General features: G+C 38.3%; 4 protein-coding genes across 5 annotated transcripts; 1 reads left to right on the top strand and 3 right to left on the bottom strand.

Annotated features, from left to right (window-relative positions):
* The first annotated feature begins 12 nt into the window (after positions 1–12).
* LOC111450801 lies at positions 13–2,023 on the top strand. Its single transcript, XM_023091099.1, has 4 exons — positions 13–310; positions 404–518; positions 597–711; positions 856–2,023. Exons 1-4 carry the CDS (start codon positions 210–212, stop codon positions 1,746–1,748), a joined length of 1,224 nt encoding a protein of 407 aa, XP_022946867.1. The 5' UTR covers positions 13–209; the 3' UTR covers positions 1,749–2,023.
* Positions 2,024–6,060: 4,037 nt separating this feature from the next.
* Positions 6,061–7,094, bottom strand: LOC111450800 (stellacyanin-like). The gene is made up of 2 exons (XM_023091098.1): positions 6,932–7,094; positions 6,061–6,498 (listed from the first exon to the last, which is right to left on the bottom strand). The coding sequence occupies exons 1-2, from the start codon at positions 7,092–7,094 to the stop codon at positions 6,089–6,091; spliced, it is 573 nt and encodes a 190-aa protein (XP_022946866.1). The 3' UTR covers positions 6,061–6,088.
* A 1,264-nt stretch (positions 7,095–8,358) lies between these two features.
* On the bottom strand, positions 8,359–10,029 carry LOC111450269 (uclacyanin-3-like). The gene is made up of 3 exons (XM_023090303.1): positions 9,803–10,029; positions 8,972–9,340; positions 8,359–8,866 (listed from the first exon to the last, which is right to left on the bottom strand). The coding sequence occupies exons 1-3, from the start codon at positions 9,984–9,986 to the stop codon at positions 8,373–8,375; spliced, it is 1,047 nt and encodes a 348-aa protein (XP_022946071.1). The 5' UTR covers positions 9,987–10,029; the 3' UTR covers positions 8,359–8,372.
* Positions 10,030–12,051: 2,022 nt separating this feature from the next.
* On the bottom strand, positions 12,052–15,044 carry LOC111450268 (glucan endo-1,3-beta-glucosidase 11-like). 2 transcript variants are annotated; one of them, XM_023090300.1, is made up of 3 exons: positions 14,703–15,044; positions 12,593–13,638; positions 12,052–12,416 (listed from the first exon to the last, which is right to left on the bottom strand). In XM_023090300.1, exons 1-3 carry the CDS (start codon positions 14,770–14,772, stop codon positions 12,333–12,335), a joined length of 1,200 nt encoding a protein of 399 aa, XP_022946068.1. In that variant the 5' UTR covers positions 14,773–15,044; the 3' UTR covers positions 12,052–12,332. The 2 variants fall into 2 exon arrangements, with proteins under 2 accessions (XP_022946068.1, XP_022946070.1); XM_023090302.1 differs by having other exon boundaries at positions 12,593–13,527.
* Positions 15,045–16,896: the final 1,852 nt, after the last annotated feature.

Below are 16,896 nucleotides of genomic sequence, written 5' to 3'. Positions count from 1 at the left end.
CCCCCCCCCCCCTCTCTCTCCAAACCCAGCATAAACTGTCCCATTGCTAATTGGGGAACCCAGATGGAGGATTAAAACACATCGAGCCAATGCAAATCATCCAAACCCATCTCCCGTAGCACTGATTTTTTGGAGCTGAGCGTTTCGAATCTTTTGTTGATTTCTTTTTCTCTTCGTCAAAGATTTTGTGTAGCCACGGGGGAACGAAGATGCCGCGGCCAGGCCCGAGACCGTACGAGTGCGTGCGGAGAGCTTGGCACAGCGATAGGCACCAACCCATGAGAGGTTCCATTATTCAGCAAATTTTCAGGTTCTGGGTCTTGTTTAATTTTACTGATTCTCTTCGACTTTGATTCTGTATTTTTCACATTTTGATGAATTTGCACACCATGTGTTTGATCAGGGTTGTCAATGAGAATCATACTCCTGCTACTAAGAAGAACAAGGAATGGCAGGAGAAATTGCCGATTGTTGTTTTGAAAGCTGAAGAAATCATGTATTCTAAAGCTAATTCCGAGGTATTTTTTCCCCCCTTAACCCTTGCGTCTTGTTCATAATTCGGATCTTGTCATGTTTCATCCCCGTGATTTGCTTAGGCTGAGTACATGAATCTTGAAACGCTTTGGGATCGTTTAAATGATGCTGTTAACACCATAATTCGTAGAGATGAAACCACTGAAAGTGGTGACCGTTTGCCTCCATGTGTTGAAGGTAAAAACATTCTTGCATTTCAAGTTCTTGACTCTTATAGGAAATGCATTAGGTTTAGTTTGTTCTTTGTCATCTGTTTGTATGAACACAAGCCATTAGTCATACCTGTTTTGTCTTTCTTTGCTGCTTCTCTGTGGAATTCAGCTGCACTTAACCTCGGTTGCGTCCCGGTACGAGCATCTAGAAGCCAACGGCATAGTAACCCAAGGACTTATCTTACTCCAAGGGGACAAGAACCCACATTGGATAAAGCTACCGACGAAAGACGCCTACCGACATCGTCGCTACACCCTGCCAACCAGTTGAACTTTGCAAGAGCCAAGACTATGAACCCCAAACAACATAACAACCCCACCATTCCAAGTAACCCTGCCTTCTTGCTTGAGAATGTCCCAGTTGTTCATAACAGTTATTCAATGACTGAGACCAATACCCCACTTAACTTGGGATCTGTTTATCCATTGTATTATGGATTTCGTTGTCCAACTGAAGAGCGCAACTTAGGCTCCCAGATTTCTGCGGATGCCAACCAACAGACTATATTTTTGGGTAGACCGATCGTATCAAGTACCGAGCTGCCTGCTGAGCACTGCCTTCGTTCGTGCAAAACGAGCAATGCTATGAGCAGATTTCCACCAGAAGTTATCACAGCCAGAGAAGAAAAGCTACCAGACACAGAATGTGATTTATCTTTGAGGTTGGGTTTACCTTCCCAGCCATGTGTGAGCAGTAGGAAAGCTTGGGCTCTTGAAACTGGGGACATTGCTCCAAGCATTTCCCACGAGACGCACAAATTTCACGATCAAACCATTTACGCGAATAAAGAGTTCAGTTTTTTCCCAAGCAGAACTGCATTTGACTCCTTCGGTTCCTGTTCAAATATGTGGAGTTCAGATGGCAGGGGTCGGAATCCAGAATCTTCCACAAAAAAACGCAAAGATCCCTTTAGTAGCAATGAGGAGGACGAACCTTTTTGTTTGCCACCCGAGGTTCCATCTTACTGGTTTAACAGTCAAACTAAAGGGTCAGGTTTGTAGACAGTTTTTTCCATATCGTGGCATATAAGATCGGAAATTTTAACGTTTCCCATGATGTCGTATTGTCACCAATGAGAACTATTCCTTTTGTAGCTTTAGTTGAAATTTTATAATATTTGAGTCTCAACTACCCAACTGTATAATTAGAGTTCAGGCCCTCCAAACATGTGAGGTGTGACATTGAGCTGAGTGAATCATTAACCAACATGGTTAGAATGGAAATCCGAATAGTTAACTACGAACGGTTAGGCACATAACTAATACAACAATAGAAATGAATTCAACCTTGAGTTGCAAGTTCTTTTGTGCTACATGAGAATTACTTTTCATGAACTGTGATACCGTGCTGTTTATGCTCGTTGAGAATAAGATCATCTTCTCTGCCTTCTCTGAGACCCAATGTATTGAATTCCTTGGTGTTCATCTTTTTTGGTATTCGTGACATGCTTCCATTACTTACAATAGTAAACCGGACACTTCCAGCATTGTAACTCGGGGAGCAGGGTAGGGAAGTTATCGCTTCAACGCCTTTTCTGTTTAGTCATATGCTAAGAATACTAGGAATTTCTACAGCTGTTCGTTCATCAATCTGGTAAAATGCCTACGTTATATGAATAAATTTGAATATTCGTGTGGTTACGAGGTCGAACTTTAGTACCATTTATCTAATATATGAAATATCTTATACATTAGACTATTTTTCCCATGTTTTTTTGGCAGGTTCCTTTATCCTAATACATACTCATTTCAATATATCACACGACAGGGCACACACTGATATACGTACACGTATGTGTATATTCGTGAAACGAGAGCTTAGGGTCACCTTGCTTGAATCCATATTTATTCTTTTCCCAGTTACATGGCTTAACTTGTTGTAATGTATATTGAGAGCCAATATCACAACTTCCAAACTGGGATGCGTTTTCGATATTTTGTTGATTCATGTACTTAAATTTGCTTGCCTCGTGTGGTTCAAATACTTTGATTAACTATTTTTGTCATAGGATTAGGATTGTTCTTATCAATAGAATATTAAAATAATTGCTTTCTTTCATAGAGGATGTCCTGTATCTCACTCTGGGCTGCTGACTGTTATTGATTTCTCCTTATTCTGGAGTTGAAGTTGCATCTTTGTGGGGTGAGATTCTCCTGGTACTTTTCCTTCAAGTTATTATATGATGTGCATCAATAAGTGAAATTGTATTGTCTGGATGAGAAATATGTACATACATACATTACTTACATAGATATGGGGTGTATATACATACATATGTTTGTATGTATGTATCTAGGTATATAATGGGGCGTCAAGGGCCTACACTAGTATTATGCTCATGACATATGTAACAGTCCAAGCCCACCGCTAATAGATATTGTTCTCTTTAGGCTTTTCTTTTCGGGCTTTCCCTTAAGGTTTTTAAAACTCGTCTACTAGGGAGAGGTTTCCACACCCTTATAAAGAATGATTCGTTCCCCTCCCCAACTAATGTGAGATCTCACAATCCACCCCTTTCGGGGCCTAGCGTCCTTGCTGACACTCATTCCCTTCTCCAACCAATGTGGGACCCCCCAATCTACCCACCTTTAGGGCCCAGCGTCCTTGTTGCCTTACCGCCTCGTCTCCACCCCTTTCGGTTGGGGAGGAGAACGACACATTCTTTATAAAGACGTGGAAACCTCTCCCTAGTAGACATGTTTTAAAAAACCTTGAGGGGAAGCCTGAAAGGGAAAGCCCAAAGAGGACAATATCTGCTAACGGTAGACTTGGGTTGTTACAACATACCTCACTAGTTTTGAGGAAGTTTCACTCGCCCTAAAGCCAGCTGTGGGAGACAGGGTTTTATGTCAAAGGGTTTAAATCCAAGGCTTTGAAGGGTATCTCCAAAATATCTTATGGGAGGCTGCACATTTGTTTTTCCTGCCACTGACTGATTGATTGTTACCTTAAATATTCTCTTTTAGCTTCCCCCAACTCACTTGGTACCATTTAGATTTGTCATTGAAACAGAGAAACATGTCATGTATGGGAACTTGCTGATATGAAATCTGCCATGAATTTTCTTACGAACATGTTCATTATTTATTCCAATGATTGTGAATGAAACTGGAAACAATTCAGCGAGGCTGGAAAATAACAAAATCCAGGAATCCCACTTCTTAGCACATTGTTTCAGCACATAAAATACTTTGATGTAGTAGGAAGAAGATGCTGCTATCTATGGTGAACATAGCTGCATACAAAGCTTTTGCCAGGAGAGGCAGGAGCAGAGCTTGGTGCCGGTGCTGCTGGCGTTGTCAAGCTATTAGACCCGACGCTCACGCTCAACTTCTCCCTGAACGAGCACAGGGGAGTGACATGACTTGTGCCATGAAGTGGTCCTGCCTTGGTACAGTTTTCATACTTATCCTTTGTTACCTCAGCTACATTATGCGTGATATATTCGAATTCTGTAAGCAAAAGAAAACCATATTTGCATATATAGCTCACGTATCGGCCTGACTATTTATGCAGTTAGAACAGAATAGAACATAATTTTGTGAAAACGAAACCCAGTTGAGTTTGAGCCAAATTGTACAAGAGAAAGGTCATCTTTAGTTCTGTACTGTTTGTTCCCATTAGTTTCATCTCAGTTAAAATGTGACATTCTGCTGGCTTCTCTACAAGTTTACTAACTCATATAACTCACCTTTTGTGCCTTGTGAATCCAATACAATGCATACAAATTCAAGTTTTGCAAGCTTCTTAGACTGGTCGTCCCCTTCGAGTTTTTGAGCTCTAGAGGTAATAAATGTAATTAGTGCTCGAATTAAGGGTTCGAAGGCCATCTCGACAAGATTTGGACATGTTTTTGTTGGTTGTACAACTGTGTCGAGTTCTAAGAGTCGAAAATTAACACTTGTTATGAACCTGACAGGCATTGGAGGAGGGTTTAAAGGCTTAGTTTGTCACCAACAATGAAGGTCTTATGGGCAGCCCGGCGTATAAGGACTTGTCCTTCAGGATTCTCAAGCCTTCATGGCCTCCAACTACATGGATGGTTGCAGCCATGGCTGGCACATGCCAAAGCGATCACGCACCAAACAAACTCATTGTGCTGGCCATTTGCTCCTTTGTGCTGTGTTCGCAGGTTATGCCTCTTTTCTAGCTCGTTCCTTTCCTTCTCTCTTGAGCCTTTTCCCATTAGTCCATATTATGTCGCATTTGTTCTAACCCAATGAACTAGTCAACCATATAGAAGTCGGATTTTGCAAGCAACCTTGTGTCACGTTTGAAGAAATGTTTTAGAAAACGTGAGCGAAAAACTACGTTGAAAATAATTTACCCCAGTAGCAAGAATTGACAACTAGTCACATCCCCTTATAGTACATTTTGGAGCATTTTAGCCTTAGCGGTTGTAGACATGATTTTGGTGACCGATCATACACCCTCATATTGACACAACGAAAATAGTAAGGATATATCTAACATACATGATTTTGGTGACCGGTCATACACTCTCGTATTGACACAACAAAAATAGTAAAGATATATTTAACACAAAAGCAAGTAAAGAGGGTTTGGAACAGACATAAGACCTTGGAAAACACGTCCTGGACATGCCATTAACATCTAATTTGTTGAGAACATGTCTTAACCAATTAAACCATGTTTAGTTGGACATAATCGAACCGATTATTTTCATAAAGATAAATCATTCGAGGAGATCGCTACAACGTGACTGTTAGTTTTATATTATTTGATATATGAGAGAAAAACTACAAAATATTAAGTTCGAGGCATTTAGATTTTCGAAGTCTCTTCCCCATTCAACTAGAGATGTCTATTTAACCAATAGGTTCGAGATCCTACTCCCTCCCGATGGGATGAAAAATTCTTGTTTAAACTAGGAATGGGAGAGAGAGCATTAGAGATGTTTCTCTATTAGCTAAATGGGCAAAGACAGAGATTACATTTTTCATTCTCATCCCCGACCCCACCTCTGCCATGCTCCACATTTATATATAATATATAATATAAATATAATAAATTAGTTTTTTAGAAATATATATATATATATATATTTTGTTATGAATATATATTTTTTTTTATTTATTAGAATGTTTTATCTTTTTAAATAGAAATCATCCATTAATTTTTTTTTTTAAATGAAGCTTTAAAAATATATATATATAAAAAATAAAAAGAAAGCTTAATAAATTTATTTTCTTAAGAAAATAATCCTAATAAATTTATAATTATATTTCTACAATCAAATCAAATATGGAGACGAAGAGACCTTAAAATAAAAAAAATGCTACATCATCGGAACCGAATTAATTAATTAACGCCACGACGGCTAATACACCAGAGCGACGACGACGGCAAGAATAGAGGTGGAGAAGGTGGAGGCTCGGAGCGATGTAGCGGTGCTGGGAGGCGATGGGGCGGTAGTTGGAGATAGAGTTGAAGGGACGTTGTCAGATGGAGGCGTCGCGATTGAGGGCGGAGGTGCGGTGAGGCCGGCGGTGAGAGAGGGAGAGGGTGACGGAGCAGAAGAAGAGGTTGCTCTGACGGTGATGGACAACTTTTGACCATCGTTGCAATGGCTAAGGAACGAGCACATGAAGTGGTGGTCACCGGTAGAAGCGAGTGTGATCCTTGCTGGACTCTTGGTCTCCACGGAGATCGGATTGCTCCCATTGCAAGAATTATAAGAACCTTTTGTCACTTCCGTTACGTCATGTCGTTCATTCACAAAGTTGAAAACTGCGCAAAATCAATTCACGTTCAGCTACATGTCGAACACGACTCTCCACAATGGTATTGTATTGTCCACTTTAAGTATAAACTCTTTGCTTTGGACTTCCTCAAAAAGCCTCATATCAATAAAGAAATTATTCCTTAATTATAAACTTATGACCATTCCCTAAATTAGCTAATATAGAACTTCCATCCAACACCTCCCATCGAACAAAGTACGCATCCCCATAATCGAGGCTGACTCTTTGTCTTTTGGAGTCTCAATCATTCTTTACTATGCTTTAGAGGAGTCTCTTTTCCTTCGTTCTGTTGACATGACTAAATTTAGGACATGACTCTGTTACAATGTACACGACTCTCTTTAAATAGTATTTTTTTAAAATTATTTTATCAAATCATAATAATAAAATAAATTAATTTAACTTTTTTTTTTTCTTACCAAGAATGTCTCCGACGACAAACGTTTTATCGGAAGCCCACTCGGAGTAGACAGTAGAAATAGGCGGGACAGTCCAACCCAATGCGTTGCCGACAGTATAAGTGGCGGCGGAAGAGCACTGCCACGACGCGGCGGCCATGAGGAGGAGGAGGAGAACCGCCATCCGATTAAATCCCACGGCCATGATTTTGTGTTCTCAGATCGCCTTTTTGTTTAAGCTCGGAGTTATTTGTGGTTTTGGTACAAAAAATAGAGACATTTTTGGGTATTTATAGAGTTTAGGATCTCAAACATTCGCGCAAAAGAAGCCATTGGATGAAGGACACGTGTGAATGATATGGACGGTGATGATAAGCTGCCACGAGATTAGATGCTTAGAAATTTAGGCTTCCAGTGATAGGTTTCTTATTGAACACATTTGTAAAAATGTTCAAAAAAAAATTTAATGACTCGAAAAACTCGATCTATCCAACCTAATCCAAATCGAGTTAGGTCCAATACAACTAACCGAAAAAAATTGTGATTGGATCGTGTTGGATTCATTATTGAATAAAAGTCTTTTGGCTTAAAATATTTATAACCCGAGCAATTAAATTAGGTCTGTCTTAACTCACGAACACTGTAAATATGAATCTTTCAACCACGGTGACCAAACTTTTAACTTTAGCTCACATGGAGAAGGTGGAAATGGTTGACTAGTCACATGCATAATTATGAAATATTATTATTATTATTATTTAAAACAATAAATTTATTATTTAATTTATATTGTATTTTAGTTTAGAGCAAATTTTATGGAAAAAGCAATGGCTTATACACACTTGACAACAAATAACTTGTAAAATAATTAATATCATATATTAAATTATAGATTTAATTTTTAAAATTAAACCTAAAAAAATTGGATTTTGAGTCGATTCTATCGATTTAAAAATAAGGTTACAATTCAACGTTTCTTTATTATGAAAATTAAGAATATTTAACGTTCGTAATCCGTGTTAGTGATGTGTTGTGACTTGTGAATGTTTGAGAGTTAAATTTTATAAGATTTAGTTATTAAAACAATATTTACTGTGTATAAGTATGATTTTTTTAAACAATCCAGTAGTAAAACAAAGGGTTGGGTTGAGTTGTGAACTCTATTCAAATTGCTCGAGTTACAGCTCAAACAATCCAAGTTTCGGGCTAGTTCAAAAGATTTCTCCGACCATTGAATCCGTGTACACCCTTAATTACACAACTCGATAAATGCAATCTTAATCTTGAATATTAAAAAATGGCTCCAATTTTAATTTTATAAATTGAAAATGAATATAAATAAACGTAAAATATTAAAAAAAAATTAACAGAATAATTTGAAATTTTAGGAAGACGAGATACAGAATTTATTTTTATTAATTTAGATTTTATTTATTTATTTTTGAATATAATCGTGCTTTGCTCAGAAATAGACTGCCAAGGCCATGACGTAGATCACGAAAGCAACAAAATAGGGGCGGCCGGCGGCAGTTATCGGTGCGGCGGAGGTGTTCGGAGAAGGAGCCGGAGCTCTGCCGGGCGGGGAAGAAGGAGAGACCGCAATGGAGGGTGGATGTGCAATGGCCGGTGGAGAAGGGGCGGAGGTGTTCGGAGAAGGAGCCAGAGCTCTGCCGGGCGGGGAAGAAGGAGAGACCGCAATGGAGGGTGGGTGTGCAGTGGACGAAGGAGAAGGGGCGGAGCCGGAAGTGGCGTGTCCACTTACGTTGATTGCTAATTTTTGTCCTAATATGCAGTGTTTGGCGTAGGTGGAGGTGTAGTAATGGTCGCCGGTGGCATTCAGGGCGATGTTCGCCGGAGGTGAGTTGAAAACTGCGAGGGTTGAAGTGATGTTGCAGGAATCGAACACTTGTTTTGTCACCACAGCAACGTCGTCGGATCCATTGAAGAAGTTGAAAACTGCAAAATGAATTTAATTTCAATGATTGACGAGTCTTTGGGGGGTTTCTTTACTGAGTGCACACAAGGTGTTTGATAAATTGTGTCGATGAAATCTACACTTACCTAAGGTGTCACCAACCAAGAAAGTTTTGTTATAAGCCCATGATTCATAGTAGAGATCAAGAGGACCCCCGGGAGGGATGAGCCAACCGAGTTTGTCGCCGACGGTGTAATCCCTCGGCCCTCTCGGAGCTGGAGGTGGAGCTGGGGCAGGAGCCGGGCCGGGATATGCAGTGACATTGATGGCCAATCTCTGTCCCAAGATGCAGTTCTTGTCCAAAGTGCCAATGAAATAGTACTCCTCCAGTGAATCCAACGTAAAATTGGCTGGACCAGTGGCTCTGAGGCTGATTGGATCGGTTGTATTGCAGGTTAGAAATGCTTCCTTTGTCACTCTAGCTACATCTTCTTGTCCAGTTGTGAAATTGAACACTGAAAATGTTGCACAAAGATCACTATAGAATTTCTTATGATCTTTCAATATCGAACTTTTGCTGAAAATCATAAATAAAACGTTCATCTGATAAACAAGATAAGATCGTGAAAACAAATATGAAGAAACAAAGATCAGAGATGATCTAATTTGATTGTCAAAGCCAAGCTTTCTTGTTTTGGATGGTTTTGATTATGCAAACCAGCTTGCTTAGAACAGTTATGAATACGCTAAAGATTCAGAAACAACCACAATTGTCAGTACAAATAAGAAACAAAGATCAGAGATGACTACTTTGATATCCATCTCATTTGGGACGGTTTTAAATGCTTTGAACTGTTCTGGATACTAAAAATCAAGAACTGCCATAACTTTTGACATTGAAAACTATTATGGATTTAAAATCTCAAACAAATGGATTCAAAGTGCATAAAGAGATTGATAAGAGAGTTTGAGCTTACATAAGATATCACCAACTAAGAAGGTGTGGGAGACAGCCCAAGTGGCATAGACAATGGGGCCTCCAAGGGGAACCACCCAGCCCAAGCTGTCTCCGACCACATGGGTGGTCTCTGCGGTTGTGGTCTGTACCAAGGCACAGGATGCCACTATGGCTAGTACAAGCAGGACCAGTGCTCTAGTCATTGTTGTTCTTTAGAACTTCTTCCTATCAGCAAATGGAGAAAGATTTCCAAATCAGAATGAAGCTAATGGCCTGGTCGTTACTGATACTTTTATATAGAAATGGATTGGAGAAGTTGGAGGGCAATGCTTGTTTGTTATGATTATTTAATTGGGTGTGGGGCGATTTAGCTTACTTCGATTTCCATCTCTTTCTCTTCTGGCTAGTTTCAACTTATGATCTAGCTTATCTATGGTTTAAATCTTTTCTTCCAAATGTTGATTCGTTTGCAAGTGTAAATAGTCATATTTCGTTGAAGGATTCATTGCTCTAATTCTTAGTGATTGATGGTTTATGAACGTTATTCAAATATCAATGTAATAGTATCATAAACTGAATCAAATTGCTCAAATTTCATTATGGTTTATATTTCAGTAGAATAACAGGAAGTATTGATTTTGATTTTCCATTGTCTTAAATAACAGAGGATTTTCTAGGGAAGGTGCATTTGTCAAAATATAATGGAAACAAGAGCTACAGTCTGGACAAAGAAGACTTGTTTATAATGCACGTGGCATTTGTAAGTCAAAACAGCATATTACTTATTTTACACATGAGTATTAAATAATGCATTCTCTTGCCATTTCTTTGCCTCAAATGACAAGTTAATAGAATTTTGGACCTTGCTTTGGTCACCATTTTGGTATTTTCTATGATTTTGTGATGAATCAGTCTATTGTCCATTGTCTTTATTGCTTGTTGGTTGAGAAGAAGCTTCTACCTTGTCTCTAATTGTATATTCATCATTTTTTTGTTTGTGTCGAACTATTGACATTTTAGACGGTAAATAGTGCCGTCCACCACTTTTGATTATAATATTTTTTTTTATGTCAAATGTTTGAATCATGGACATGTATTTTTAAGATCTTGTTGTTTGATTCTGCAGTCATTTAAAGTTGAAAACTCAAAAAAATAGAAAAAAGAATGATATAGTGTTTGTGACACCACGTTATGTATAGCTATCAGCCTCACAGTTTTAAAACGCATCTGCTAGGAAAATGTTTCCATACCCTTATAAGAAATGTTTCGTTTTTCTCTCCAACTGACGTGGGATCTTAATGTTCTTGTAGGTAGACAACTAGACAATAATAAAGACAATTTCTATACTCATATTCGTTTGATGGTTGATCTATTGCTATTTAATACTTCACTTGAATCACTAGCATCATATTGATAGGTATCATAGAGAACTCAACACGAACGGTGACTTTTTCGGTCAAAATATTTAGGTTAAACTATAGGATGTGAAAATAGTCGAGAGGTGCAGCCAAACTGCTCTTGTCACTCATTAGGAGTGAATAACTCTAAATGAAAATTAGTTTGAAATCATATTTTTGTTCTTATCATATTTTTGTTCTTATATATAGGTTTGTATTTAGGCTAGGTTGAAATCTAAATACTATTTGTTGTTTTCATATTGTTTAGAATATTAATATGAGGTCTACTATTCATCATGTTTAAACATTTATTTTGTTTTTTTTATATTACCACGGGTCAAGCGTAAATCTCTGAACTAATTTTTTTTAGTTCAAGCAGTATGCATGATGATACAGTTAAACCTCTAACCTGTTGGTCGAAGATACATAATTTATGTTAGTTCTATGCTCATATTGGACCTTCAAACTAAGTGAACTATACTCGGTAGATAAAACGTTCATTGTCATCTTAAAAGTTAATAGTTCAATTCCTCACCCACCATTGTTGAACTAAAAATACAATTGTAAAAGAACTCAAGATTAAGAGGTAGGGCTTATGTTTGATACATAAATTTGCTCATCCAAGGCCAGAACTTCGTTTATCTTACTAACCATATCATTCCATAGCATAGAAACTTAGAACTGATAGAGGTTTTGCATCTTCACAGACGAGCAACAAAACATACCATCTTTTATTGCGTTAACTTAGTGTAAACGTTCTCGACCCTTTTATACCAATAGCTTATCGCCCCTCAAGGAAAACTCGAGGAGTTCCCTCAATCAATGAAATGGTTTCTATTTCCTAGAAAAAAAGATACAAAATCGTTGGACGTATTAAAACTATGAGCCAAACATCATAGCCATATTTTGCTTTATTTTGCAACTTCCATGTATGAGTCAATAGCTCCATCTCAAACTCAACCATCTGGAAAATTGGGATACAATTTATAGAAGATGGGTTGGGGAGGAAATGGATAGTTTCATTATACAAGAGGCAAAAGAATAAGCAGAAACTGTACCAAGTATAGCATGAACCAGCACTTTCCAACAGCTACTTCTGGTTTGCCCTCCTAACTCAAGACTGTAAGTTCCCAGATATTCTACATTTCATTTTCATCTCAACAATAGAAGTAGTGTCACGGCCGAGAATGTTAATGAGAAAATGTGGTTAGCCGAAAGTCCTCGAGCTTGGAAACTCTGTTCACATAAGCAAGTAAGACGTGTATGAAAATCGTTAAAGACGGTGTTTAGTACAAACTAAGATCAAGGTAGGATTAGAATACAATAGCTTTCGACTTCCCTAGGTAACGATATTATCTTAACATAGTTTCAACAAACATAACATGTTTCATATGGTGTGATGAATTACATACCTTGAGAGATAAATAAGATGAGTCTGAAGAAGAAGATTTAAGTCCATGAAATCCAACATCATATGATATGCTCCCATCAGCTTTGAAGAGTCCAAAATTCCTCTCAGAAGTCGGCCCCGGTTTCAAATTTTCGTTAAACGTTGCGAAAACGTAGGCCTTCAATACATTCCTTGGCCTGTAGGGAGTTCCTTTCTTCTTAGCAAGCCTCTTCCGTAGGTTGTAATTAAATATCTTAGCATTACTCACCGTTGCTGCAGCCTCGTTTTCGTCCCCACGGGAAGCCCAACCAGTCTCGGTAACTATGACTTCCATTTTCCGATATCCAGCGTCTGCTAACGCTGCATATGCAGCGTCGATCTGAGCATCAAGCATGTTGTCATAATGTAGACCAGTTTTGGGATCAATAATACCCTTAGTTGATTCAAAAAGTGCATAGTTGATATCAATATTCTCAGGGTCACTCATATAGGCTAGGAAGGGGTAAGCGTTTAAACAGAAAGGTGAGCCAATCTCTGTAAGAAACTCCAGCAAAGGCCTCATGTACTGAACTACATTTTCTCTAAATATACACGAAGAAGGCGGAAACGAGTTCGAAAAAACAGCCTGAGAATGCGCGGTTGTGATCTGAACAGCACCATCTAAGTTAAGGCTCTTTACTGCCTTATAGATATTCTTTGCAGCACCCAAGAGTGCTCCCCACAGCTCAAGGTCACCTCCTCCTAGAACTTCATTACCAATGGCAATCCCACAAATGTGAGTCTCAGGAAGGAATGCCTGTACATTTTCTTTGACCCAGTTCATCGCGTGTTCCTCGCTCGCACTCGTTTCTTTCAAGAACCCATTTGGGAGACCAACCTCTAATTCAAGCCCTGTCCCACTAAACGCCTTCAGGACATTGTGATCAGCATCATAAATCCTAACGTTCTTTATTTTTGCTGCTTTGAGAAGTGAAACAACTTCATCAGGTGAAGGAATGTTATCAGCAATCCTTCCATAATTTATTCCATAAGTTCCAGTAAATGCTTGTACTGTCATTGTCGAGGAGGCTGGAGAAAGACAAGGAGATGTTTTACTACATAAAAATTCAAGCCCACCGCTAACAGATATTGTCTTCTTTAGGCTTTCCCCTCCGAACTTCTCCTCAAAGTTTTAAAACACGTCTATTAGGGAGAGGTTTCCATACCCTTATAAGGAATGCTTTGTGCTCGTCTCCAATCAATGTGGGATCTCACAATCCACCCTCTTTAGAGGTCCAACGTCCTCACTGGCACACCGCCCGATGTCTGGCTCTGATACCATTTGTAAAAGCCCAAGTCCACTATTAGCAGATATTGTCATCTTTGAGCTTTCCTTCTGGGAAAACGTGTCTACTAGAGAGAGGTTTCCACATCCTTATAAGGAATGTGTCGTTCTCCTCTCTAACCAATGTGGGATCTCACAATCCACCCCCCTTGGGGGCCCAGCGTCCTCGTTGGCACACCACCCGATGTCTAGCTCTAATACCATTTATAACAGCCCAAGCCCACCGCTAGCAAATATTGTCCTTTTTGGGCTTTCCCTTCCGAGCTTCCTCTCAAGGTTTTAAAATGAGTCTACTAGGAAGAGGTTTCCACACCCTTATAAGAAATGTTTCATTCTCCTCTCCAACCAGCCTGGAATCTCACATACTACAACTTCCCCAAGTGGACGACTTAACAAGAAAGAACAAGAGTTTTAAAAACATACATCAAAATTTACTCTCAGTTCTCAACAAAAATCTTCAAGAATGACTGAAAGAAGCACGAAATAGAACTTAAAGAAACAATCAAAACTAACCCAGAAGAAAACTCCATCAAATAAAAGAAATGATGCAGGCACAAAGTCCTCAACAGTCTCAAAACTTGCAAGCCAGAAGCATAAGATAAAGAATTCTGGTTGTCACTGCCCAGAATCATGAACTGACCTTACTGACTAAATCAAGCAAAAAGAAGAGGAAAATCCATGAAAACTTCTGAATATAAGTCAAATGGAAGCAATCTTTGGACCCAAAATCCAAAACCAAAAACTCAGAGCCATCTGATTACTAAACATGAAGAACTAGAAAACAGAAAGAGAAAAAGTTACACAGTACCAATGGCAGAGAAGACGATCCAGAAACCAGGAAGCGATAGAACACAGAGCCAGAAGCATTTTCTGGCCATTGATCGAAGAGAATCGCCAAGAGATATGGAAATGGGAATTTGATCGGACGGCTTAAAAACCAGGCAGAACCAGCAGATTTGTTTCAAAACGTCCCACAGTTTCTGCTAACCATTCCAATGAAATGGAATGAGGAGGAAGAAGACGACCCAACAGAATTAGCACATATAGACGAAGACCCTTTTCTCTGATTTGTCCAAAACCTTATGGAAACTGTTTGGCAAGAGGAGAATGTTTATGAGAGAGAGAGAGAGAGTGAGGATGTCGTTTTCTTGGTGAGTAATAATAATAAGGGGTTTTGATTGGAGGGTTCTTGTCTGTTACAAAATTCAGTCCAAATTTCATTCTTCTAAAATCCTAACGACAAATCCATAGATCACCCATTTGGTTTTGATCCATAAACAAACAAATTCATTCGGTACAATTTGATGAGTTTTTTTCTTTTCTTCGTTGAGTTCAACATAAGATAGGAAAATTAGAACTTTAGATGTATTGATCTATGCCCAGAATTTGGATCAAGATTCAAAATCTAGATTCAACACTTGATGGCCCCGACATTCTCGTGCATCTCTTGTAACATGATCACATTACTTACTTCTCGTTTCAAGCCACTGAAAAGGAAGGTGCACATTATCAGTATAGGTAGTGACTTTCAGTTGTTTAAGTCTTTCTTAATCATCCTATTCTCAAGATCGCGCTCATTTGGATGTAGTTTTTATTCATTCATGTGCTAGACCTTTTAGTTGAGAATACACACTTTACACCAGTCGAGCTATATTTACTTTGACAGTTATTTATCTATTTACCACACGAGCATATTCGTTTTCGAACATAGGCTTTATAAATGTGTTTTCTTTACACGAGTCGAATTGTATCAATAATTTGCTAATGTAGGTGTGAATGCTTGGACGAGTTTGAAAAAGCTATAAATACTTTAAAATAAAAGGAAAGGGAAGATGGATCAATTGGGAAACATTTTTCTAATTGAAAACAATTTTATAAACTTTTCCTTTGTCACTATTAGCCTATTGAACAATTTTATAATTGCTAAAAAACTTTTTTTTATTATTCTAAATATAATTAAAACTTTAATTCCATTGAAGATAATATAAAGTGAAGTTTATCATGATTCAAAAAGCTTGTTTCACCTAAAGAAAGCTCTAAGATAATATGAAAGCAAATTAAATGTACCTAATTCTTTTTTGCTCGTATATCATCAATAAAGAGGTCAAACGTTCGGGTATCTTACAACTCGTTTTCCATTTCAACTACTCTCTTTGTATGCATTATTGCGGGTCAATATATTGAAATACTGGGTACTCAACTATCATTAGAAATTTTTGTAGCGGTGGAGTATTCACCGTAGAGACCGTAGAATATATACAAGTTCATTCCAATAGAAAAATCAAATTCAATGAAGATTTGGTTCATCCCACACGTACACATCATGGCCATCCTGCTTTTATTTATGTTATATAGACCTGTATTTAGCTATTGTGTGAGATCTCACATCGGTTGGAGACGGGAATGAAATATATCTTATAAGGGTGTGGAAACCTCTCCCTAGCAAATGCATTATAAAATCGTGAGATTGATGACGATATGTAACGGGCTAAAACGAGCAATATCTGCTAGCGGTGAACTTGAATCATTACATACAGAGAGTGAGGATATTATACATAATGCCACTTCTCCACCCAAAAGTTTACTTGACGTCCAAAATGATCAATATGTAGAATCGAAACAAATGATTGCTGAGGTTTGCACGGAAAAGTACGCTCGATCATCAAAATAATTCCATAAAATATTATACCCTCATCGAGTTGAATCGTTCACTAGCTTTCTTTCGAATTTACAAACCATATAAAATGGTCTAAAAGGCATTAGAAAGTGTCAAAAATTGCACCACCTGACTGTAAAGGTTTGAAATGAGAGGTGGCATTGAAGCAGTTAGATCAGCTCTGCATCAAAAAACAAAAGCACCAACCAAAAGAAGAACCTTTTATTTGAGCTGCCAACAACAATGGTGCACTTACTTAAAAGGGAATCTCTCCTTTTCCTTACACTTTTATGGTCGGAGTTTATTATTATTACTATTTGTTAACTCTTTGTTAAGTAGACGAGAA

This window comes from Cucurbita moschata, unplaced genomic scaffold (assembly GCF_002738365.1).
Source record: "Cucurbita moschata cultivar Rifu unplaced genomic scaffold, Cmos_1.0 Cmo_Scf00012, whole genome shotgun sequence".
NCBI classification, from domain to species: domain Eukaryota; kingdom Viridiplantae; phylum Streptophyta; class Magnoliopsida; order Cucurbitales; family Cucurbitaceae; genus Cucurbita; species Cucurbita moschata.
The sequence above is the reverse complement of the archived record's forward strand: the minus strand, read 5'-3'. Positions and strand labels throughout refer to the sequence as shown.